This window comes from Mobula birostris, chromosome 12, assembly GCF_030028105.1.
Source record: "Mobula birostris isolate sMobBir1 chromosome 12, sMobBir1.hap1, whole genome shotgun sequence".
Classification (NCBI taxonomy): domain Eukaryota; kingdom Metazoa; phylum Chordata; class Chondrichthyes; order Myliobatiformes; family Myliobatidae; genus Mobula; species Mobula birostris.
Window position 1 is genome coordinate 92,128,520 of NC_092381.1, and position 27,014 is coordinate 92,155,533.

Here is a 27,014-nt window from a genome sequence, read left to right on the forward strand (position 1 = left end):
TGGCGGGGTGGTTTGCAAAGGCTATTGGGGAGAGTTTAAACTAGAATTGCTGGGGGGGTGGGAACTGAACTGAAGTGACAGAGGAAGGGGCAATTGGCTCACAAACAGAGAAAGCTTGGAGACAGTGCAAGAGGAAGGATAGGTAGGTGATAGAGAAGGGACGTGCTCAGACCAATGGTTTGAGATTTGTCTATTGTAATGCAAGGAGTATTATGAACAAAGCAGATGAGCTTAGAGCGTGGATCAGCACTTAGAGCTATGATGTTGTGCCCATTACAGAGACTTGGATGGTGCAGGGGCAGGAATGGCTACTTCAAGTGCCAGGCTTCAGAAGTTTCAGGAAGGACAGGGAAGGAGGCAAAAGAGGGGGAGCATGGCAGTGCTGATCAGAGATGCAGAAAAGGAGGAAGTCATGGAGGGGTTGTCTACAGAGTCTCTGTGGGTGAAAGTTAGGAAGAGGAAGGGGTTAATAGCTCTACTGGGTGTTTTTTTATAGACCACTCAATAGTACAGGGACATTGAGGAGCAGTGAGGGAGACAGATTCTGAAAAGGAGTAATAATAACAGGGTTGTTGTGGTGGGAGATTTCAATTTCCCAAATATTGACTGGCATCTGTTTAGATGGGGTGGAGTTTGTTAGGTGTGTTCAGAAAGGTTTCTTGACACAATATGTAGATACGCCTACAAGAGGAGAGGCTGTACTTAATCTGATATTGGGAAATGAACCTGGTCAGGTGTCAGGTCTGTCAGTGGCAGAGCATTTTGGAGATAGTGATCACAATTCTGTCTCCTTTACCATAGCATTGGAGAGGGATAGAAACAGACAAGTTAGGAAAACATTTAATTGGAGTAAGGGGAAATATGAAGCTATCAGGCAGGAACTTGGAAGCATAAATTGGAAACAGATGTTCTCAGGGAAACGTAGTGAAGAAATGTGGCAAATGTTCAGGGGATTATTGCGTGGGGTTTTGCGTAGGTACGTTCCAAAGAGACAGGGAAAGGGTGGTAGGGTACAGGAACCGTGGTGTACAAAGGCAATTGAAAATCTGATCAAGAAGAAAAGAAGAGCTTACGAAAGGTTCAAAAAACTAGGTACAATAGAGATCTAGAAGATTATAAGACTAGCAGGAAGGAGCTTAAGAATGAAATTAGGAGAGCCAGAAGGGGTCATGAGAAGGCCTTAGCACACAGGATTAAGGAAAACCCCAAGGCATTCTACAAGTATGTGAAGAGCAAGAGGATAAGACATGAGAGAATAGGACCAATCAACTGTGACAATGGAGGAGTGTGTATGGAACCGGAGGAAATAGCAGAGGTACTTAATGAATACTTTGCTTCAGTATTCACTATGGAAAAGGGTCTTGGTGATTGTAGAGATAACTTGCAGTGGACTGAAAAGCAAGTGCATGTAGATATTAAAGAAGAAGATGTGCTGTTGATTTTGGAAAGCATCAACTTGGATAAGTCACCGGGACTGGACGGGATGTACCCCAGGCTACCGTGGGAAGCGAGGGAGGAGATTGCTGAGCCTCTGGCAATGATGTTTGCATCATCAATGAGGACGGGAGAGGTTCCGGAGGATTGAAGAGTTGCGGATGTTGTTCCCTTATTCAAGAAAGGGAGTAGAGATAGCCCAGGAAATTATAGACCAGTAAGCAAAGAGGCAAGGGGACATTTCTTTGTGGATCCAGAACTGGCTTACCCACAGAAAACAAAGAGTGGTTGTAGACGGGTCATATTCTGCATGGAGGTCGGTGACCAGTGGAGTGCCTCAGGGATCTGTTCTGGGACCCCTACTCTTCGTGAATTTTATAAATGACCTGGATGAGGAAGTTCAGGGATGGGTTAGTAAATTTGCTGATGACACTAAGATTGGGGGTGTTGTGGATAGTGTGGTGGGCTGTCAGAGGTTACAGCTGGACATTGATAGGATGCAGGACTGGGCTGAGAAGTGGCAGATGAAGTTCAACCCAGATAAGTGTGAGGTGGTTCATTTTGGTAGGTCAAATATGATGGCAGAATATAGCATTAATGGTAAGACTCTTGGCAGTGTGGAGGATCAGAGGGATCTTAGGGTCCAAGTCCATAGGGCACTCAAAGCTGCTACGCAGGTTGACTCTATGGTTAAGAAGGCATACAGTGCATTGGCCTTCATCAATCATGGGACGAGTTTAAGAGCCAAGAGGTAATGTTACAGCTATATAGAACCCTGGTCAGACCCCATTTGGAGTACTGTGCTCAATTCTGGTCACCTCACTACAGGAAGGATGTGGAAACTATAGAAAGGGTGCAGAGGAGATTTACAAGGACGTTGTCTGGATTGGGGAGCATGCCTTATGAGAATAGGTTGAGTGAACTCAGCCTTTTCTCCTTGGAGCGATGGAGGATGAGAGGTGACCTGACAGAGGTGTACAAGATGATGAGAGGTATTGATCGTGTGAATAGTCAGAGGCTTTTTCCCAGGGCTGAAATGGCTAGCACAAGAGGGCTCAGTTTTAAGGTGCTTGGAAGCAGGTACAGAGGAGATGTCAGGGGTAAGTTTTTTACGCAGAGTGGGAGTGCATGTAATGGGCTGCCAGAGGCGGCGGAAACAATAGGGTCTTTTAAGAGTCTCCTGGATAGGGACATGCAGCTTAGAAAAATAGAGGGCTATGGTAAGCCTAGGTAATTTCTAAGGTAAGGACATTTTCGGCACAGCTTTGTGGGCCGAAGGGCCTGTATTGTGCTGTAGGTTTTCTGTGTTTCTATGTTACCCTGCATGGTGGCAGTCATTGGCTAAATCATCCCTTTTCTAAAGATACATGTGAGATAAAGTTTATGCATGGCAAAGAATAAGACTGCTACTGTTCTACCAAAGCAAATGTTCTGTTCTGTCTGAAGAGCAGTTTGAAATATCAGTGTGATCATTTTATTTCACAGAATTGCGACATCATTGGAGTAGGCCATTCAACTCAAAGTCTTGAAAATTATATTCCCTCAAATGCTCATTCAATTCCCTCTCAAAACCCTAAACTGCTTAGTTGCTTCATTCACACATTCATTTTGATAATCTAACTGCTTGTCTGAAGCTGCACTAATTTAAGTTTCAATACCTTTCAGAGTGTGAGAATCACATCATAACCACCCAAAGCAAGGAAAGTCTCCCATTCCCTGGTATCTGCGAAAAAGGTAATAGATTAGATTCAAGATTGATGCCATAGCATCTGTCATTCACCTGGCCCTGACACATCCAGAAAACAAGGACACAAGTCAGAATGCGGTTTCTGGATTTCAGTTCAGCATCCAACACTATTGTCCCAGAGACCTTGGTGAACAGACTCCTTACTTCTCAATCTAAATACAACACTGTGCAATTGGGACTTTCTAACCAAAGACCTTAGGTAGTCAGGATGCACAACTGCTCCTTCCTCACCATCATCCTCAACATGGGTGCCTCCCACGGATGTATGAGAGCCTATTGCTGTACACTCTGCACACACATGACTGTACAGCCAAACACCTGAGCAACCGCATCCTCAGGTTCGCCAGTGGTGGGGCACATCATCAACAACAATGAGACAGCCTACAGAGAGGAGGTGGAGAAGCTCTAGGCCCGATGCCAGGCAAATAACCTCTTCCCTAATGTCAACAGGACAAAGGAGATAGTTATGGACATCAGTACTCACACCACACGCACCCTTCTTTACATCAGCAGCACAGCAGTGGAATCTACAGGCAGTTTTAAACTCTTCGGAGTGCACATCACACACCATCTCTCACTGTCCCGGAACACATTCTGCACAATCAGGAAAGCTCACCAATGCCTCTACCTTCTGAGAAGGCTAAAGAGCGCTGGACTTTGCGCATCTATATTCATGTTACACTACAGCTGTGCAGTAGAGAGCATCCTAACATGCTGCATTACTGTATGAAATTGCACTATGAAATGGGAAGTCAAAACTGCCCAAGGTATTCCAAGCACCAGCTTACCTGCAATTAATGACATATGTACAGAAAGGTATCAGAAAAGAGCCAATAGTATCATAAAGGATTCTATCCACCCTGCTCATGGACTGTTTGTCCCACTCCCATCAGGGAGGATGCTGCCTGGTTTAGAGAGTATGGATTATGATCAGAGATTAAGGGAGCTAGGGCTTTACTCTTTGGAGAGAAGGAGGATGAGAGGAGACATGATAGAGGTGTACAAGATAATAAGAGGAATAGATAGAGTGGATAGCCAGCGCTTCTTCCCCAGGGCACCACTGCTCAATACAAGAGGACATGGCTTTAAGGTAAGGGGTGGGAAGTTCAAGGGGGATATTAGAGGAAGGTTTTTTACTCAGAGAGTGGTTGGTGCGTGGAATGCACTGCCTGAGTCAGTGGTGGAGGCAGATGCCCTAGTGAAATTTAAGAGACTACTAGACAGGTATATGGAGGAATTTAAGGTGGGGGCTTATATGGGAGGCAGGGTTTGAGGGTCGGCACAACTTTGTGGGCTGAAGGGCCTGTAATGTGCTGTACTATTCTATGTTCTATGTTCTATGTACATAGCATCCACACCAGGACGACCAGACTCAAAAACAGTTACTTTCCCCAAACAGTAAGACCGATCAACATCTCCATGCACTAACTCCACAACTACTTTATAATTTCCCATTAGTCATCTTATGTCCAGGCACTCCTGTGCCTAGCATCACTTCATGGACATGCAATCAATATATGTACAATATATAAGTTATCTTACGTATTTATATATTTTTTTAATTAATGTGTTCTTTATCTTATTGTGTTTTTGCGCTGCATCTGATCTGGATGAACAATTATTTCATTCTCCTTTACATTTGTGTACTGGAAATGCCATTCAACATTGAATTTTGAATGTCAATGGAGTCTTGACTTCCCTGTTTACCTTATTTTTTCTGCCTTGATGATAGCCAATAGGAGAAGCTTATGTCATTGGTTAGATTTATAATTCATACAGGAGTATAGTGAGATGGACAGAGGAGAAAAAAAGAGAGAAAAAGGGGGGGGAATAATAAATAAATAAGGGATGGGGCCTGTACCCCGTCCCTTATTTATTTATTTATTTATTTGTTTGTTTATTAGTATATTTTTTCCCTTTTTTTCTCTCTTTTTTCTCCCTCTGTCCCTCTCACTATAACTTCTTGCCCATCCTCTGGGCTCCCCTCCCCCTTTCTTTCTCCCTAGGCCTCCCGTCCCATGATCCAGTCTCATATCCCTTTTGCCAATCAACTTTCCAGCTCTTGGCTCCATCCCTCCCCCTCCTGTCTTCTCCTATCATTTCAGATCTCCCCCTCCCCCTCCCCCTCCCCCTCCCACTTTCAAATCTCTTACTAACTCTTCCTTCAGTTAGTCCTGACGAAGAGTCTCGGCCCGAAACGTCGACTGTACCACTTCCTATAGATGCTGCCTGGCCTGCTGCATTCACCAGCATTTTTTGTGTCGGTTATTTGAATTACCAGCACCTGCAGATTTCCTCGTGTTTGCATTTTTAAATTGAATCTTAACCACTTTATTTACCACACCCAATGATCCTGGGACCTTTCATTGTCTCTTTATTCCTCAGTCTTCCCTCAGGCCCTACTATTCATTGTGCATGCCCTAGCCTCTCAAAATGCAACACCTATTACATATTAGGAGTACATTCCATCTGCTATTTATCTGTTTTTCTCAGAAGAACACAGAACATAAGAGAAAATAGCATCAGACGGCCACTCAGACCCTCAAGCCTGATCATGGCTAATCTGCCCAGGCCTCAGGTCTTCTGTGCCAATTCCACATAGCTCTCAATTCATCCACCTTTCATAATTTAAACGACTTCCTTTATAAGTACCTATCAAGGACCAAAGCAAGCTGCAGAGAGTTCTAAACTTAGTCAGCTCCATCATGGGCACCAGCCTCCATAAAATTCAGAACATCTTCAAGGAGTGATGCCTCATAAAGGTGGCGTCCGTCATTAAGGACCCCCATCACCCAGAACATGCCCTCTTCTCATTGCTACCATCAGGAAGGTGGTATAGAAGTCTGTAGGCACACACTCAACAATTCAGGAACAGCTTCTTTCCCTCTGCCATCCAATTTCTGAATAGATATTAAATCCATGAACACTAACTCATTACTTCCTTTATTTCTAATTTTGCACTACTTATTTAACTATATATATATATATATCTCATACTGTATACTTACAGTAATTCAAAGTTTTGTTTTCTTTTCTATTATTATATTATTATGTATTGCATTGTACTGCTACTGCAAAACTAAAAATTTCATGACATATGCTGATGATATTAAACCTGATTCCAATTCAGATTCCAGCGACCATCTCCTCCAGAGAAGAGAATTCCTGAGACTGGCGATCTTTTTGTGAGAAGTTCTTACATATCTTGGTTTTAAATGACTGCCTCCCTTTTAGACTGTAACTGTGACCGCTTATTTGGGACACCTCCACCAGTGGAAAAATATCTCAATATTTATCAACTGATCAATACCATGTTGTCGCCAAAAATTACTCTCCTGACTATCAGTAACATTACTAATTTACATGTCATCTCCAAACTTATTCATCACACCCCCTACATTCACATCCAAACATTAAGTGTCCCAGCACTGCTCCCAGTGGTACACCACCGCTCACAGTCTTCCAAGCAAAAAAACAATCTCCAACCTTCCTTCCAACATGCCAATTTGGATTCAATATGCCAACATGTCTTAAATCCCAAGGGACCCGCACTTTCAAGCCATTATCCTATGCATGACATTATCAATGGACCACATCAACTGCACTGTCTTCATCAATATACTTTGTTATCTCTTTGAAAGATTCATTTGTTAATCAGTCAAGATCTCTTGTTAACAAAGCCATGCTATCTTTATTTCCTGCTATTCCAGCATAAATTAACCTAGTCCATCAGCACATTTTTCCACTAACTTCCATAATAGTTACATTATACATACTACCCTTGAATTATTCAATTTATCACTAATTTCTTTTTGATTATAGATACCACTTTCACTGTTTGCAAGTCATCTGTAGGCAACGAAGATATGAAAATCTCTCTTGGATCTCTGCAGTTTCCTCTTTTGCCTCCCTTTCCAGCCTGGGATAGATCTCATCAGACCCTGGGTATTTATCTGTCCTTAGGCCCACTGAGACATCTTATACCCCCTTTCTAATGGTATCTTGTTTCATCCTCGCTGAATTCTTTCATACTAAGACATTACCATTAATGTTAGGGCTTGATCCTAAAGGAAACCCTGGGAGTGTGTGTGATGCAGGATGCTCTCTTCTGGGACTTGCACCAGCACTTACTTCCAGAACATGGGAATAGTTAACATTGGAAAAGTTGCACACTCTAGAAATCTGCCTCAAAATATTTGGCAGATTACTCAAGGTGAAGTGCTTCACATTTGCATTGGTTTGAATTCAGCATCTGTAAACCTGAAAAGCACAATTCCTACAAGAATTATAGAAATGATTTGTGTATAGTTCCAGTACCTATTGTATGGCCATCAGCACAAAAATACTCCACCAAATTTAGTTCTGGAGGAGGCAGGCAGTCTCTATGCACCACGTCACATAAGTTAAAGTCGTCTGTCCATGTGCCATCTTTAGTGCAACGAACTGGACCCTAAGGAATTGGAAATATAAAAATATTATGTCAATAATACTGGCTAGTACATTAATGTTAAGTGTCAACTTACGTCTCTCTCATTTTCTTTAGCGCATATATCACAGTGTTGTGCCACCCAGACAGAGCAACAATGCAACCAGGTGCACTCACTCCATAGGCAAACTTGCACATTAAAGGGTGCAATGAGAAAGGATTATATCCCAGAAAATTCATGATGTAGAAATACAGTGGGCCAATTAAAGGGCTAACAAATGAGACAAGTCAAGAGTGCAAATAAATTTAATATCCCCACAACAGACACTAAACTGGTGGGCTCAACAAAGGATGGAGGAATATACTCTTTACTTAATGTTCTAGTTATAGGACACAACTGGGAAACAGCGCTTAGCGTGCTGTGTATAGTACTGGTCTCCTTATTCAAGGAAGGATGTTAGTGCACTAGAAGTTGTTCAGAGGGGTTTCCAAAATCAACAGCTGAAATAGTAGATTAGTATAGATAGACCAGAATGTGGAACTAAGGAATGGTAGGGAACAATCAATTCAGGCTTGATCCTGTTAAGGGCACAGCAGATTTGGGGGGGGGGTGAAGAATTACACCCAAGATGTAAGAGCAACTCAGACAGTCAGACAGTATCTATGGAAGGGATGAGTGTCCTATGCTAGCTCCTAATTTGTACAGAGTTTGGAAAATGCAGTCATAAAAATTTTCTGGGACAAAATTGTGGCATCAACAATTTTGTGGAACAGTTAAGTATTTTATAAGAGACAAAGTTTAATAGGAAGCTTTAAGTAAAGTGTCACTGATCTTAATATATTTAATTTTAAGCTACATCTCAATATACAACAAGTAAAAGAGATTAAGCCTCTGGCAAATGATGCTGGAGAAGAAGAAATGAGAACACAGAAACTTGGAACAAACTGAATAAGTATTTTGTGTCAGTCTTCATTGTGTTAGACACCAGACAACTTGCCAGAAGTTCATGAGAGATGGGTAAAAGTAATTGTTGTCATTATTACTGAGGAGAAGGTGCCTGGGAAGCAAAAAGGACTGAAAGTGAATAGATCACCTGTCAGGGATGGACTACAATCCAGGATTCTGAAAGAGGTAGCTGAAGAGATCATGGAGACATTAGAAGTGATCTTTCAAGAATCACTAGATTCTGGAGGACTGGAAAATTGCAAATGTCACTCCACTCTTTAAGAAGGGAGGGAGGCAAAAGTCAAGAAATTGTAAACCGGTCAGCTTGACTTCAATGTTTGGTAAGATTTTACAGTCTATTATAATGAGCTTTCAGGGTACTTGGAGGCACATGATAAAGCGTGCCAGAGTCAACATGGTTTCATTAAGGGGAGATCTTGCCAAACAAATTTGTTGGAATTACTTAAAGTAACAAGTATGAAAAACAAAGGAGAGTCAGTGGATATTGTTTACTTGGATTTTGAGAAGACGTTTGACAACATGCCACACATGAAACTGTCTAACAAGAGAGGAGCTCATGATATTACAGGAAAGATACTAGCCTGGATAGGAGATTGGCTGAATGGCATGAGGCAAAGAGTGGGAAGAAAAGGGCCTTTGTATGGTAAGGTGCTGGTGACTAGTGGTGTTCTGCAGAGTTGGGTGTTGGGTCGCTACTTTTCATGTTACAGAATACAGTACGGGGGGTTCAGTCATGTAATTTGGTAGTAGGAATAAAGATGTGACCTATTTTTACATGGGGAGAGAATACATAAATTGGAGGTACAAAGAGACTTGGGAGGCCTGCTGAAGGATTCCCTATATGTTAACTTGCAGGTTGATTTGGTAGTGAGGAAGACGAATGCAATGCTAGCATTCAACTCCATAAGACTAAAAAATAAAAGCAAAGGTGTCATGCTGAGGTTTTATAAGACATTAGTCAGATTATATTTGGAAAGGCAAGCCAATGATTGCGTGCAAATACAAACAGAGCAAAGACTTAAATTGTTCCACAGAGGCAAAATTCAAAAGGGCAAAGAATGCAACTCTGAAGGTGCTGTATTTAAATGTGCGTAGCATTAGGAATAGGGTAGACAAACTCGTGGCACTGTTAGTGCTTGGTTGGTATGACTTTGTGGGCATCACTGAGTCATGGCTAAAAGAAGGCCATCGTTGGGAGCTTAACATCAAAGGTCCTACTTCGTATCGAAAGGACAGGGAGGAAGGCATAGGTGGTGGTGTGGCTCTGTTGGGAAGAGATGGAATTACATCTTCAGAAAGAGGTGACACAGGGTCAGAGAATGATGAATCATTGTGGATGGAGTTAAGAAATCGAAAGGGTAAAAAAAAACATTATGGGAATCATATATAGGTCTCCAAATAGTAGCCAAGATGTGGGGTTGAGATTGCAAAGAGAGCTGAAAAAAGCATATAATAAGGGTGATGACACAATTGTAATGGGGGACTTCAATATGCAAGGGGATTGGGAAAACCAGGTTGGTGTTGGATTGCAAGAGAGGGAATTTGTCGAAAGCCTATGAGATGGCTTTTTAGCACAGCTTGTGCTTGCACCTACTTGGGGAAAGGCTATCTTAGATTGGGTGTTGTGTAATAATCCAGATCTTATTAGGGAGCTTAACATAAGGAACCCTTAGGAAGCAGTGATCATAATATGATTGAATTCATACTGCAATTTGAGAGGGAGAAACACAAGTCACATGCATCAACATTCCAATAGAATAAAGGAAATTACAGAGGCATAAGAGAGGAGCTTGCCCGGGTGGATTGGAGGAGGATACTGGTGGGGATGACGGCAGACCAGAGATGGCTGACGTTTCTGATAATATTTCACAAGGTACGGGATAGATATGTCCCACAGAGAAAGAAGTTATCAAATGGCAGGGGTAGGCAACCGTGGCTGACAAAGGAATTTAAGGACTGCATAAAAGCCAAGGAAAGGGCATATAAGGTAGCAAAAGTGAGTGGGAACTTGGCTGATTGAGAAGTTTTTAAAATCCAACAAAATGCAACTAAGAAAGTTATAAGAAAGGAAAAGATTAAATATGAGGGCAGATTAGCCAATAATATAAAGCAGGATCAGTTGTATAAAGAGTAAAAGGGAGGTGAGAGTTGATATTGGACCACTGGAAAATTATGCTGCTGAGGTAGTAATGGCGGACAAAGAAATGGCAGATGATCTTAATAAGTACTTTGCATCTGCCTTCACTGTAGAAGACACTACCAGCATGCCAGAGGTCCATGAGTGTCAGGGAGTAGGAGTGAATGTTATTGCTATTACAAAGGAAAAAGTGCTCGGCAAACTCAAGGTCTTAAGGTAGATAAGTCACCTGGGCCAGATAGACTACATTCCAGAGTCCTGAGAGAGGTTGCTGAAGAGATAATGGATGCATTGGTCACAGTCTTTCAAGATTCACTTGATTCTGGCATGGCCCTGGAGGACTGGAGGACTGGAGGATTGCAAACATCACTTTTTAACAAAGGAGGATTGCAAAAGAAAGGAAATTATAGGTCAGTTAGCCTAACCTCAGTGGTTGGGTAACTTTTAGAGTGTATTATTAAGGATTTGGTTTTGAGGTGCTTGGAGACTAATGGTAAAATAAGTAAAAGTCAGCATGGTTTCTGTGAAGGGAAATCTTGCCTGACAAATCTGTTAGAGTTCTTTGAGGAAGTAACCAGCAGGGTGGACAAAGCAGAGGCAGTGGATGTCATTTACTTTGATTTTCAGAAGGCTTTTGAAAAGGTGCCACACAGGAGGCTGCTTAACAAGATAAATTCCTATGGCATTACAGGAGAGATACTGGCATGGATAGAGGAATGGCTCACAGGCAGGAGGAAACAAGTGGGAATAAAATGAGCCTTTTCTGGTTGGCTGTCAGTGACTAGTAGTGTCCCTCAGGGGTCAGTATTGGGACTGCTATTTTTCACATTGTTTGTCAATGATTTAGATAATGGAATTGATGGCTTTGTGATAAAGTTTGCAGATAATATTAAGATAGGTGGAGGGGTAGGTAGTGCTGAGAAAGCAATGTGATTGTTGCAGGACTAAAGACAAATTGGAAGATTGGGCAAAAAAAGTGGCAGATGGAATACAGTGTTGGGAAATGTACGATAATGCATTTTGGTATAGAAACATAGAAACATGGAACATAGGTGCAGGAGTAGGCCATTCGGCCCTTCGAGCCTGTACCGCCATTTATTATGATCATGGCTGATCATCCAACTCAGAACCCCGCCCCAGCCTTCCCTCCATACCCCCTGATCCCCGTAGCCACAAGGGCCATATCTAACTCCCTCTTAAATATAGCCAATGTACTGGCCTCAACTGCTTCGTGGCAGAGAATTCCACAGATTCACCACTATCTGAGTGAAGAAGTTTTTCCTAATCTCGGTCCTAAAAGGCTTCCCCTTTATCCTCAAACTGTGACCCCTTGTTCTGGACTTCCCCAACATCGGGAACAATCTTCCTGCATCTAGCCTGTCCAATCCCTTTAGGATTTTATACGTTTCAATCAGATCCCCCCTCTATCTTCTAAATTCCAACGAGTACAAGCCCAGTTCATCCAGTCTTTCTTCATATGAAAGTCCTGCCATCCCAGGAATCAATCTGGTGAACCTTCTTTGTACTCCCTCTATGGCAAGGATGTCTTTCCTCAGATTAGGGGACCAAAACTGCACACAATACTCCAGGTGTGGTCTCACCAAGGCCTTGTACAACTGCAATAGTACCTCCCTGCTCCTGTACTCAAATCCTCTCGCTATAAATGCCAGCATACCATTCGCCTTTTTCACCGCCTGCTATACCTGCATGCCCACTTTCAATGACTGGTGTATAACGACACCCAGGTCTCGTTGCACCTCCCCTTTTCCTAATCGGCCACCATTCAGATAATAATCAGTTTTCCTACTTTTGCTACCAAAGTGGATAACTTCACATTTATCTACATTAAGTTGCATCTGCCATGAATTTGCCCACTCACCCAACCTATCCAAGTCACTCTGCATCCTCTTAGCATCCTCCTCACAGCTAACACTGCCACCCAGCTTCGTGTCATCCACAAACTTGGAGATGCTGCATTGAATTCCCTCATCCAAGTCATTAATATATATTGTAAACAACTGGGGTCCCAGCACTGAGCCTTGCGGTACCCCACTAGTCACCGCCTGCCATTCTGAAAAGGTCCCGTTTATTCCCGCTCTTTGCTTCCTGTCTGCTAACCAATTCTCCATCCATATCAATGCCTTACCCCCAATACCATGTGCTTTAAGTTTGCACACTAATCTCCTGTGTGGGACCTTGTCAAAAGCCTTTTGAAAATCCAAATATACCACATCCACTGGTTCTCCCCTATCCACTCTACTAGTTACATCCTCAAAAAATTCAATGAGATTCATCAGACATGATTTTCCCTTCACAAATCCATGTTGACTTTGTCCGATGATTTCACCGCTTTCCAAATATGCTGTTATCACATCTTTGATAACTGACTCCAGCAGTTTCCCCACCACCGACGTTAGGCTAACCGGTCTATAATTCCCCGGTTTCTCTCTCCCTCCTTTTTTAAAAAGTGGGGTTACATTAGCCACCCTCCAATCCTCAGGAACTAGTCCAGAATCTAACGAGTTTTGAAAAATTATCACTAATGCATCCACTATTTCTTGGGCTACTTCCTTAAGCACTCTAGGAAGCAGACCATCTGGCCCTGGGGATTTATCTGCCTTCAATCCCTTCAATTTACCTAACACCACTTCCCTACTAACAAGTATTTCGCTCAGTTCCTCCATCTCACTGGACCCTCTGTCCCCTACTATTTCTGGAAGATTATTTATGTCCTCCTTAGTGAAGACAGAACCAAAGTAATTATTCAATTGGTCTGCCATGTCCTTGCTCCCCATAATCAATTCACCTGTTTCTGCCTGTAGGGGACCTACATTTGTCTTTACCAGTCTTTTCCTTTTTACATACCTATAAAAGCTTTTACAGTCAGTTTTTATGTTCCCTGCCAGTTTTCTCTCATAATCTTTTTTCCCCTTCCTAATTAAGCCCTTTGTCCTCCTCTGCTGAACTCTGAATTTCTCCCAGTCCTCAGGTGAGCCACTTTCTCTGGCTAATTTGTATGCTGCTTCTTTGGAATTGATACTATCCCTAATTTCTCCTGTCAGCCACGGGTGCACTACCTTCCTTGATTTATTCTTTTGCCAAACTGGGATGAACAATTGTTGTAGTTCATCCATGCAACCTTTAAATGCTTGCCATTGCATATCCACCATCAATCCTTTAAGTGTCATTTGCCAGTCTATCTTAGCTAATTCACGTCTCATACCTTCAAAGTTACCCCTCTTTAAGGTCAGAACCTTTGTTTCTGAATTAACTATGTCACTCTCCATCTTAATGAAGAATTCCACCATATTATGGTCACTCTTACCCAAAGGGCCTCTCACGACAAGGTTGCTAATTAATCCTTCCTCATTGCTCAAAACCCATTCCAGAATAGCCTGCTCTCTGGTTGGTTCCTCGACATGTTGGTTCAAAAAACCATCCCACATACATTCCAAGAAATCCTCTTCCTCAGCACCTTTACCAATTTGGTTCACCCAATCTACATGTAGATTGAAGTCACCCATTATAACTGCTGTTCCTTTATTGCACACATTTCTAATTTCCTGTTTAATACCATCTTCGACCTCACTACTACTGTTAGGTGGCCTGTACACAACTCCCACCAGCGTCTTCTGCCCCTTAGTGTTACGCAGCTCTACCCATATCGATTCCACATCTTCCCGGCTTATGTCCTTCCTTTCTATTGCGTTAGTCTCTTCCTTAACCAGCAACGCCACCCCACCTCCCCTCCCTTCATGTCTATCCCTCCTGAATATTGAATATCCCTGAACGCTGAGCTCCCATCCTTGGTCACCCTGGAGCCATGTCTCTGTGATCCCAACTATATCATAATCATTAATAACAATCTGCACTTTCAATTCATCCACCCTATTACGAATGCTCCTTGCATTGACACACAAAGCCTTCAGGCACTCTTTTTCAACTCTCTTAGCCCTTATACAATTATGTATAAGGAACAATAGTGCAGACTATTATCTAAATCGGAGAAGGTTCAAACATCGGGGGTGCAGAGAGACTTAGGAGCCTTCATGCAAGACTCCCAGAAGGTTAATTTACAGGTTGAGTCTGTGGTAAAGGAGGCAAATGCAATGTTGGCATTTATTTCAAAGGGAATAGAATATAAAAGCAAGGAAATAATGCTGAGCCTTTATAAAGCACTAGCCAGGCCACACTTAAAGAGTATTGTCAACAGTTTTGGGCCCCATATCTCAGCAAGGATGTGTTGTCATTGGACAGTCCAAAGGAGGTTCATGAGGATGATGCTAGGAATGAAGGGGTTAACATATGTGATGCATTTGGTAGGTTTGGGCCTGTACTCACTGAAATTCAGAAGAATGCGAGGAGGGGGTGGTATCTCATTGAAACCTACCCAACGTTGAAAGGACTAGATAGGATGGATGTGGAGAGGATGGACAGAGTAGTTACCATAGCAGGCCATGGTGCATCTGGATAGAACACTGTACTTTCTGTGGTGCATTGATAGAAATTGGTGACCATCAAGGGGACATGCCAAATTTCTTCAACCTCCTGAGAAGGTGGAGGTGCTGGTGAGATTTCATGGCTATGGTAACTATGTGTTTGGACCTGGACAAGCTGAGGTTCACTTCTAGGAATGTAAAATTCTTAAATCTCTTGAACTCAGCACTATTGATGTACAGGATTATGTGCAGCACACTTTTCCTGAAGGCAATGGCCAGCTCTTTTATTTTGCTGTCTTGAGGCCATATTACTTGGCTATCTCCTTTCTGCACTCTGACTCATCATTATTTGAGATGCACTCCACTACAGTAGTCTTATCTGTAACTTGCAGATGAGTTAGAACAGAATCTGGGCAAGAGAACGGGGTTGAGAAGGAAAAATAAATCAGCCAAGATTGAATGGTGGAGCACTCAATGTGAATAGCCTTACTTTGCTCACAGGTTTTAATTGAAGCTGAATATTTCCAGCATTTTCTGTGTTTCATGCATCTCAGTTTGTTTTTGATTTTTCACTTACTTTAGGATGAAAGGTGACCCTCAGTTCAATTACAATTCATTACAGAACATAAGCTCTGAAGATGAGCTGTAGAAATAATTCATATCTTTCTAGGACATTAATTTTCTTAAGGAGTAAAAACTCACAGTGGTGACTAACTAAAGAAGCTAAGGCTAGCCTGAAGTTAAAAGGTTGCCAAAAAGAGTGTCTACCTTGAAATATGGGAAGGTATTATAAATGAGCAAAATATAATGGTGACAATAAAGAAGAAGAAAACAGAATGTGAATTAAACAGAAAGGAATATAAAGCGATTTCAAGAGTTTGACTCATAGATTTAAAAAAAGAAGCAATCTCCTCAAATCATAAACCAGAAATAACTTGTATAAAAATAAATTCAAAGACTATGGACACACAAGATTTGAAATATTCATTCTACAACTATGATTCGAATTGTATTTGAATATCTCTGTCAATTATAATCAATGATTTTCAACATCGATCTCACTTTCTGTTCCAATAGGATACAAAAATAGCTCTGTAAATGCTAACTAACTATGGTCACATTCAAATGGGAGGCATATGCTAATCATGCATTTTGTAAACTACAATGCATAAAAAGAGTAAATTGAGGGTTAAGAATTTAATATGCTGGGCTTTTATTTTGACAGGAAGACATCTTGTATAAGCCTTGGAGCTGAAAAAGCAGACTGCCTGCAACAGTGTCAGTGACATAGCAAAATGCACACATTGCCTTGAATTGGATCCAACCAGATGCCACATCAAATACAAAACTCTTTTTTTGTAATTAGTATAGCAGGTTTTATGAATGTAATGTTCCCATTAAAGTGAATGTCTTCATTCTGCAGTGGAATATGTTCTGACTACTCAGTCTACTCAGGTGATAATTGAACTCTGCAGATAAACTTGTGAGAATAAAAAAATCTTTCCTGTGCTGTACAGACCTGGTTAAAATGCAGACTGAAATGCCTGGCTTCACAGCTCCTCACTCTTTCCAAGGTCAGTTACAATGCTTTATAGTACAAAAGGATTCCTCACTGTGCAGGTTAAGTTTCAAAATTACAAGGTAGCTGCGCTTATTTTGGTCTTTTACATTCAATCAAAAGAACACAGCAGCAGGTTGGTTGTCCATCACATCTGACGATGATAGCAAAACCTATGCAGGAGAGACTTTAAAGTAGAAAAGTCGTCGCACTGGGACAGTTCCACTTCCTCGACCTCAGAAGTCGGGGTTCAGTGGTACGAGTAGTTGTCACAAACTGGGGTCTTCCTTGGTTGCAGTGGATCACCATGACTTCTTCTGTGCCTTGTCATGCCCCTTTGCTTTCTATGCAACATTGAAAAACCGTCTTCTTGGTCGTTGGGTTTCACTGTTGATCTCATCTGCCAGTCCGCTGAAGCTGACTTCACATCTAGGACACGCATGTCCTTTTTTCACCGGGTTATGAGGCCTGCCGGCTACCCTCACCTGGTTTAGCCTGCCTGATGGTGTACCGGGATGTGGCCAGTGTTACATGCAAACAGCTACTTGGAGCCACAGGTGAGAGCTGAATGTCTGGTACGCACAGGTGAGTGAGCTGTCCCAGAATGGACACGACAAGCCCCTTCACCTGAGGAGCTACCCTTCCCTGAACACCCCAAACATGGTAACGTACACTGATGAATTCCTCGATCAATAACAAAGACATAGTTTTATAGTATTGTAGTAGCACTGATAGTGTTCTGATTTGCTTTGTATTTCATTTAAATACATAATTTGCTACACAGTTATATATATCAGATAGTTGCAACAACATATAGCTAAAGCCTAATCCTTTAACTGAACTTTCCTGATTCAGATTGTTATGTATTTGAGCCAGTCTTGCAACAGTTTTGGCAGATACTCACTAAATACACGTTCCTAGGACGTCTTATTCTAGTTTTACCATATCCCCTCTTGAACCAATTAACATCCTACAGGAGGCCAGTGGCAGGTCACAGAATGAGGGGAACCAGCAAGCTTGGATTAGAAGGCCCTCCCCCCACCATGTCCGGTTGTCATCAGGACAGACTTGACACTGCTGGAAGAAGACATTGTGTATTACAAGAGCCTGCTGTTGGCACCTGCTTCAACAGGTGGCACACTGGTACGCTCAGTCTGCATATCATGAGGGCATGGTAGGGATGTGTGGCAGTGATGAAGGGAAGAGATCCTTTAGAAATCCTCTGACTGCCCTTTACTGGGAAAGGAGCAATGATGCTCATTTGTTAATGTAATGCTAGTGGATCTTTCATGCCATTTCTATCAAAAGCCTTAGTCTGGCTGTTAGGTTATAATGCTTAGCTGTGAGCCTGGGGTGTGCTTTTATTGCTTTTCCAAGAAAGGCAAATCAGGTCACTATAGTTACTTAGAAACTGGTGAGTAAACCAAATTTGGTTTGGATTCAAATGCCTGCTCTGTTCCAGCTGGTTATCAATGGCCAGATTTCCTCATCATCTTTCTTGAAAGAATACTTTATATCTGCAGCTATACATGATGGACATAACAGAAATTGAAAGCATAATCAAGACAAGCTTAAACATGTCTATACAACATTACTTCTATTATATGGTGGCTTAAACTTCAGAGGCACAAGAAATAGATGCATATTTCAGCCTCAAGTTCCCTTGAACCTGATCTGTCATCTACCCTCTACCCTCATGGCTGATCCTGCGCTTTGGCCAACCTCCACCCCCCACCCCCATATATCTTGATCTTAGCTAGATACATACTCAAAATCAGAGACCCAAGGAAAAGGATTTCAAAGACTGGCAACCCTCTCCATACAGAAATTCTCAATGGCTGATCTCTAGTCCTGAAGCTGTGCCACCTGGCTCCAGTCAGGGGGAAACAGCTTGTTGATATCTACCTGGTCAATGCAACCCAGAGTCTTGTGATTCCCTCCAAACTCTACTGTTGGCCTTGGCTAATTTTGCTCATTCCCTTCATGGGACAGCCCTCTGTCCGGTGAATCACTGTAGTTAACTTACTCTGCACAAATCCTTGGCGCAAGTAAACTAGGTATAGAAGCCAAAACTGCATTAAGTACTTCAAAGGTGGAATCACTAAACCTCTGAACCACCTCATAGCAAAACTTCCTTACTTTTGTACTGCAAACCTTTGTGATACACACCAACAGAATACTTCTGTTCCTCAACATACATAGAATGTTTACCATCTGAACATAATGAAGCAACTCACCAAGATCCCAATGCATTCATTTACCATTTTTCATCTTTAAAAATGTATTTTGATTTTCTCCTTTAATCCAACACTGCACATTTTCTCACATCTTAGCCCTCCTCCACTTCTTTAACCTATGTACCTTTCAGCCAGTATAAAAAATTCACATTCCAACTTAATTCTATACCATTTGAAAAATGTACATAACTTATACTGAGTCCTTTCATTGAAGTCGTTGATATAAATTGTGAAAGCCCAACACCAATATTGAAGCGTGTTCAACACTACTAATTATAACCCACTACCCCGAAAATGATTCTCCAGCCCTTGACCTTTCCCACCCACCAGGCTTCACCTATTACCTTTCAGCTCACCTCCTTCCCTTCCCCACATCTTTTTATTCTGGTATCTCCCCCCTTCCTTCTCAGTATTTAAGAAGGGTCTCACCCCAAAACATTGACTGTTTATTCTTTTCCATAGCTTTTGCCTGACCTGCTGAGTTCCTCCAGCATGACGTGCGTGTTGCTTTGGATTTCCAGCAGCTGCAGACTTTCTTATGTTTTTGAAAAAGGTCCATTTATTCACACTCTCTGCTTTCAATTAATACTCTATCCATCCCAATAATCCAACTGTTCACATCTTTTCTCATGGAATCTTATTATGGTCTTTTGAAAATCACATTACATCAGCTGAACCTATCCCTCCATAACTTATCCTTATGGAGAGATGGCTGGTAAACAAGTTAAATATTTTGTGCAATACAGAGCCAAGTGATGTTTACGCAACTACCTGTTTTGTGATTTCTTGTCCAGGAATACTTATTGCTGACACCTACATCCCTAACAGAAAACTTAGCTCTCCACTTTCCTGTGCCAATACCTCCCACACTAATGACCTGCTGAACCTAATCAGATCCAAACCCCAACCACGTCCAGCAGAATGCCAGAGCTTGAGGATGCTCAGAATACTACTCAGCAGTGAAACATAGGAAACATAGAAACATAGAAAACCTACAGCACAATACAGGCCCTTCGGCCACAAAGTTGTGCTGAACATGTCCTTACCTTAGAAATTACTAGGCTTAACCATAGCCCTCCCTCTATTTTTCTAAGCTCCATGTACCTATCCAAAAGTCTCTTCAAAGACCCTATCATATCCGCCTCCACCACCGTTGCCGGCAGCCCAGTCCACACACTCACTACTCTCTGAGTAAAAAACTTACCCCTGACATCTCTGTACCTACTCCCCAGCACCTTAAACCTGTGTCCTCTTGTGGCAACCATTTCAGCCCTGGGGGAAAAAGCCTCTGACTATCCACACAATCAATGCCTCTCATCATCTTATATGCCTCTCTATCAGGTCACCTCTCGTCCTCCTCCGTTCCGAGGAGAAAAGGCTGAGTTCACTCAACCTGTTTTCATAAGGCATGTAAATCTCCTCTGCACCCCTTCTATGGCTTCCACACCTTTCCTATAGTGAGGCGACCAGAACTGAGCACAGTACTCCAAGTGGGTTCTGACCAGGGTACTGTGTAACTGCAACATTACCTCTCAGCTCCTAAACTCAATTCCATGATTAGTAAAGGCCAAAACACCGTATGCCTTCTTAACCAGAGTCAAGCTGTGCAGCTGCTTTGAGCGTCCTATGGACTTGGACCCCAAGATTCCTCTGATCCTCCACACTGCCAAGAGTCTTATCATTAATACTATATTCTGCCATCATATTTGACCAACCCAAATGAACCACTTCACACTTATCTGGGTTGAACGCCATCTGCCACTTTTCAGCCCAGTTTTACATCCTTTGGAACCTTTGGCATTAATGACAATACTAGGATTCTGTCAGGTAGTTGAACTGCAAAAATTAACCAGTGATGGTAATTTCCATATTTCCCCCAACACACATGCAAATTGCAAAGTCAGGAAATTGCTGCCAGCTTTTTCACATTGGGAGGTGAATGCCATTCTGTACTGTACTTCTCAAGAACTAGAGTATTGGTACAGGAACTTGGGTAAAGTGCTCTGTACTTGTGTCTCATTCTCACAAAAGGAACCTGCAGTAGGTTCCTTTCTAGACTGTTCCTTTCCCTGTAATTTTGATGAATGACAACGGCTACAAGGGCTTCAGGTAAAGTGGTACTTTATCTATTAAGATTTGGATTTAATTTTTTTTAATTTTTTAACTCAGTGATGGATCATTCATTTAACATTGAACATACATCAGTAGAGCACAGTATGGGCCCTTTGGCCCACAATGTTGAACCTATCTAAGAACCTCTTAAATGTCCATGGTACAAGGTATTAAGGAATTCAATGTTTGGTTCTTCCTTCCATGTCTGCCTTTTAACTCATTTAATTTCTTCTGGTTTTGGACGTACAGGAAGTTTCAATGATTTGATAAGCTTACCTGTAAGATGATACTTCCCTCCCTTTTGTAGGGAGTAGGGTGAGGGGTGAGGGTTTGATTTGACTCTCCCTCCAGCAGATCACATTATGGTGGAAGAGCTCTTAAATTGTGCAAGGCCCAATATTAATATTTTTCCCATATATTTCCAGAAGTTCTTGAAAGCCTGCACAAGTCAAGTTCATCCTTTTCTTCGGTGCAGTTAGTTTTATTCCTGCCGCAAATTCTGCCCCATCAGTTGCATAGCTTTCAGAACCATGAGTTGTATAAAGGCCACCAGACTGTGAGGAGAAACATTCCATTTCAAAGATGAAGCAGCTTTGGTTCAGTTTTTGACAAGGTCGCTTACTTGACACCAAGCCATAAAGAACCTGAATATATTCACGTCCTGCTGAAGGGTTTCGCCGAAAACGTCGACTGGACTCTTTTCCATAGATACTGCCTAGCCTGCTGAGTTCCTCCAGCATCTGCAGATTTTCTCTTGTTTATGTTTCCATTCAGTTGCCTAGGGCTGCTTTCTCATTTGGTAGGCTCATGGGTTACCATTTATTTTTCTGTGCCTGGAATATGGTATCCAATTGGCAGGCACTGCAAGTTCATTTGGCCCCAAAATGAAATTCAATAAAATAATAATTTTACAAACACAGGAATGTATCCTGCCTTTTATGTAATGAGTACACTTTGTTCCTCTTCAATGCTTTCCAGTGGAGTATTTTTAACACCAAAAAGTAACTGTCAAAGTCACAGAAAGACACATATACACACAAAGCCTCTAAAAACTGACAGCAATTTGCAGATACAATCCATTTAACTTTGACTATGCATTGTGAATTGTTTCTGTAAGATGCAGCACTATCTTCTTTATTATGTTTGTTCTTAATAAAGACATACTTGGCATGGGTTTATGTTAGAACATTTTATTACTGAGATGCTGCTCCATACTGAGTGAGTGTCATCCACTCTCTATGGTATGGTGACTGGTGGTGTTCCTCAAGGGTCCGTATTAGGTCTGCTACTTTTCACATTGTCGATGATTTAGATAGTGGAATTGATGGCTTTCTGACAAAGTTTGCAGATAATACAAAGATAGACTGAGGGGTAGGTAGTACTGAGGAAGTAATGCAATTGCTGCGGGACTCAGAAGGGGCAAAAAAGCAGCAGATGGAATACAGTGTTGCGAAATGTATGGTAATGCATTTTGGTAAAACGAACAATAGTGTGGACTATTTTCTAAATGGGGAGAAGGTTCAAACAGCAGAGGTGCAGCTGGACTTGGAAGTCCTCGTGAAAGACTCCCAAGTGAATTTACAAGTTGAGTCTATGGTAAAGAAGGCAAATGCAATGTTGGCATTTATTTCATTTATTTGTTGTAATAATATTTGTGTCTTTCTGAGAACTCTGATCAACATGCTCATTTTTTACATCTGCTGGCCCTTTTGGTGTAGTGACAGGTGATATGTCACAGATATGGCTTGAAGCTTGTGGTTGTAGATTCACACAGTTCCTTCTCAGTGGTGCCCCTCGCTCCATCTGGATCTGTTAGGTGTGCAAAGCTACATCCTCTTGCATATATCCTTGCATGGACCATGTGGCAGAATCATGATCTCAGATTTTCACTTGGTCTCCAGACTTCAGGACTGGTAGGCTTTTTGCAGTCTTGTTGTGACACTGCTTCTGCTCCCAATCTGACCTTGTGTGCTCCTTTAGCTGTCAACAGGTTTTCGCGCACTGGAAGGTTAACGCATATACATCGATCCATCAACATTTGGGCCATTGAAAGGCCATTCTGCATTGGCACCTTCATTAGTTTTCATTAGACTTTTGTGGAAATCCCCTTGTCCATCATGCTCTCTTCATGAGGCCCTTCACTACCTCGAGCGAACTCCCTGCTAGAACACTAGGTTTTGGGTGATGTGGGCTTGAAGTTATATGTCAAAACCCCCCAAACATTACCATAGGATTCACGCTCGCAGTTCCAAAACTGTGGACCTCACATCTGATATTAGCAACTCACACAAAATGCCGGAGGAAATCAGCAGGCCAGGCGGCATCCAGGAGAAGAGTACAGTCAACAACCAAAACATTTTGTGTGTGTTGCGTGTTGCTTGGATTTCCAGCAGCTGCAGATTTTCTCTTATTTGTGATTGTCTGATACTATTTCGCATGGAATTTCATGCCTCGCAAACACAGTTTTCAGGAAGATGGTGACTAGTTTGCTGGATGCTGATTGCAGTGTTGTAACCTCTGGGTAATTGTAAGAGTAGTCTGTTACAACAGTATGACTCTTCCCATTACAATCAGACAAGTCCACTCCAACTTTGAGATTTGGCTTGACTGGTCCAGGGTGTGGTGTAAGCAGTTTTGCTTGCTGCTTTGGTCTGTTGGTAAGGCACATTTCACGTGAAGCTGATGTCTTGCTTCATTGTTGGCTAGCATATCACTTCACAAGCTCTATGCCCCTCATATCTTTTCTGGAGCATTTCCTTGCGTAGCGACACTGGAATCACAAATCTGTTCCCTTTGAAGACCATACCTTTCACTACTGACAGTTCAGCTTTGCATGCCCAATAATCCCGAATACACATTAGACAGTCATTCTTAGCAGCTTGCCATCCTTTTCATATTGTATCTTTGAGTACTTTTATTGTTTCATCTGTTCCTGCTGCTTTCCTAATCTGCTCTGTTCTCTTGGCCAATACTGGAAGGAAGGTGACAATCATGTCAACGTAGCACTGTATATCTGCATTCACCTCCTGGTCACTCTTTTCCTTCTTGTGAACTGCTCGAGACAGTGCACCTGCAGCAATCATATATTTTCCCGGAGTGTAGGTCATCTTCACATCATATTTCTGCAGCCTTATCAACATGCACAGTATCCTCATGGGACAGTCATACAGGGGTTTCAATGTAACTGAGACCAGTGGTTTATGGTCTGTCTCCACTGCAAAAGCTTGATGAAACCTTTCACATGCATATGTGCTGGTGAGAAATTCTTTTGCTATCTGTGCATAGTTGGCCTCTGCACTCATTAAAGCCTTTAATACATAGGCCATGTATCATCACGCCACTACGGTAGTACTGCTCCAAGGCCATACCGAGACACGTCGGCCAAGACCCTAGTACACCATTCCGGATCATAAAACTTCAGCATGGGCTCTTCAGTTATGACTCTTTTCTGGAAACACTCTTTTTGCTCAAGAGACCAAATCCACTCATTTCTCTACTCAAGGAGTGTCCTAAGTAGTGCTGACACAATTGACAGTCGAGGGGTGAACTTAGTCAGGTAAGTCACCATCTCCGAGGAATGTCTCCTCTTTGTTTTGAGGCCTCTCAGTGTTTTCAATGGCTGACACTTCACCCTCTTCAGATATAACATCTCCTTTGAAGATTAGTGTCACAGCCCCTAACTCATATTTCTCCTTACTTAATTTCAAATTGCCATTTCGTGTCACATCCAGCAATTGTCTCAGTAGGGTATCATGTTCATCATTGGTGGACCCCCAGACAATGATGTCATCCATTATGGTCTCAAAACCAGCTATGCCCTCAAAGATCACGTGGATGGTTTTATTGGAGACCTCATGTGCAGACAGAATCCCATATGGCAGCCAAAGAAAGCGATATCTTCCCTGTGGTGTGTTAAAAATATATAGTCTCAAACTTACCTCATCAAGCTTCATGTGCCAAAACCCAGATATCGCATCCAACATGCTAAACCACTTGGCAACTGCAAACCAGGACATGATCTACCCCCAAGTTGGCAATTTAAAATGCCTTCTCTTGATGACTTTATTGAGCTCTCTTGGGTCTATAAATATCCGCAATGCTCCATTTTTCTTTTGCACAATAACTAGTAAGCTCACCCAATCTGTTGGTTCTTTAATTTTCTGTATGACATTCATCCATTTCATGCATGCTTGTTCTTGTTTAAGTTTGTCTCTTAAGTGGATGGATGGACAACAGGAGCTACTGTCTTATCTGCATGGATTTTGTGTACACCAGGTAAGCATCCGAGCCCCTCAAAGACACCTGCGTACTCTTCCATGAGTGCTGGATGATCACCTTTGGTCTGTGAAGGCACTGCAAAAACTTTTTTCACCAGGCTGAGCTTTTCACATGCATTGGCATATTGGCTGTACTCTCTTTTCTACAATCTCTAGGCTGTGCCTTTAGGTATGGCTCCTTGTGCTTGAAGGTCACTATACAGGCCCCTTTTACTGGAACATTCTCACCAGTATAGTTTGAAACTTTTAACTTCACTGGGTAAATCTTGCTGTTTTCTGTGAGAGTCTCGTAATCATGGATAACAGATTTGGGAAACACCTCGTGCACTGCTCCCGTTTTCACAATACGCACTGTTGTGCCTGCTCTGAAGGCTCCTTAGCTTGTGGTCATATGGTCTTTGCAGCCCTACTCATATTCACAGCCATTTCCAGTGTCAAATCTTTTTCACTCAGCAGTCTTTCTCTGACCCTTTTATTTGGAATTCTGCAAACTACTCTGTCTCCAACTAGTGAGTTTCACAAATCTCCAAATTAGCTTGGCCAAGTATTGGTCAAAGCTAACATCTTGTTTTTGGTCAGAGGGAAAAAACTTCTCTCAGACTTGATGTTTTTCTTGTGAACAAAATTTTGTCATCAGAGTGTCAAACGTAAAATCTGTCTAATCAATTTGAAAGCTGTTATAAACTTCGAAAGCATCTTCACCAATTACATTCAGAAAAATAGATGCTTTCAATTTTTCATTGGTCCCTCCCACTCCACTAGCAGCTAAATATAAATAAATCGCTGATTGAATTGCCGTTAAGCCATATAAGTGCAAGAGGAAGTGCTTATCCAAGACGGGAACTCTCAACCCGAATCTCTCTTGGTGAATTCAGTCACTGCACAACGTGCTCTCTCGCCTCACTGGCCAGCTTCTCTCCGTCACTTGCTGCTAACGCCTTTCGTACTCATGCAGTCTCTTTCTCAGTCACGCAGGGTATTCATTTACTCCCCGTGTTCAGACCTCATGCCAACTTTTGACACCAATTTATGTTTGTTCTTCATAAAGACAAACCTGGCATGGGTTTACATGAGAACATTTTAGTACGAACTGATGTTCCACTGTGTTAGCCGCTCACCATTGTAGCTTCCAGTTCCAGGTGAACCGCTCACATTGCCCACTGGGAACCAAAGTTCTTTATTATGCACAGATAATAACACACTCTTCACATCACTGAAATTTAACTAACTGCAGTGTGCCCATACTAAGCACAGCAAACAGATAGAATGCTGCTGAAAAACATTTATAATAATAATGCATGTTCCTACATTATGCCTAATGTAATGAAAAGAACCACAGGGACCTTGCCAGAAGTGATTAACAAACCTTGTCAGAGAACCACAAGAATCAGTGCTGGAATACTTACTGTTTGTTACAAAGCAGATAGTATGATTGGAATGTTTGTAAGTGACATGACAATTGGTGGAGCAGTTGATAGTGAGGTCACAGGATAACATTCATGAGTCAGTAAGATGCAGAGCAACATCAGAAAGAATTTAATACTGATAGACATAAGATGATGCACTTCAGGAAGAGGAGGACAAGCACAGTGAATCACTGGACTCCCAGGAGAACTGAGAAACAGTGATCTTGGAGTAAAGTCCCAGAATCCCTGAATATGTTTCACTTTAAGAGAATGA

General features: G+C 42.1%; 1 protein-coding gene across 1 annotated transcript in view; it reads right to left on the bottom strand.

Annotated features, from left to right (window-relative positions):
* The window catches only part of pappa2 (pappalysin 2), a 507,671-nt gene that overhangs the window by 73,497 nt on the left and 407,160 nt on the right, over positions 1 to 27,014 (bottom strand). The window contains exon 18 of the mRNA XM_072274753.1: positions 7,499 to 7,631. Within this exon, the coding sequence (XP_072130854.1) occupies positions 7,499 to 7,631 (133 nt within the window). The remainder of the gene's footprint in view (positions 1 to 7,498; positions 7,632 to 27,014) is intronic.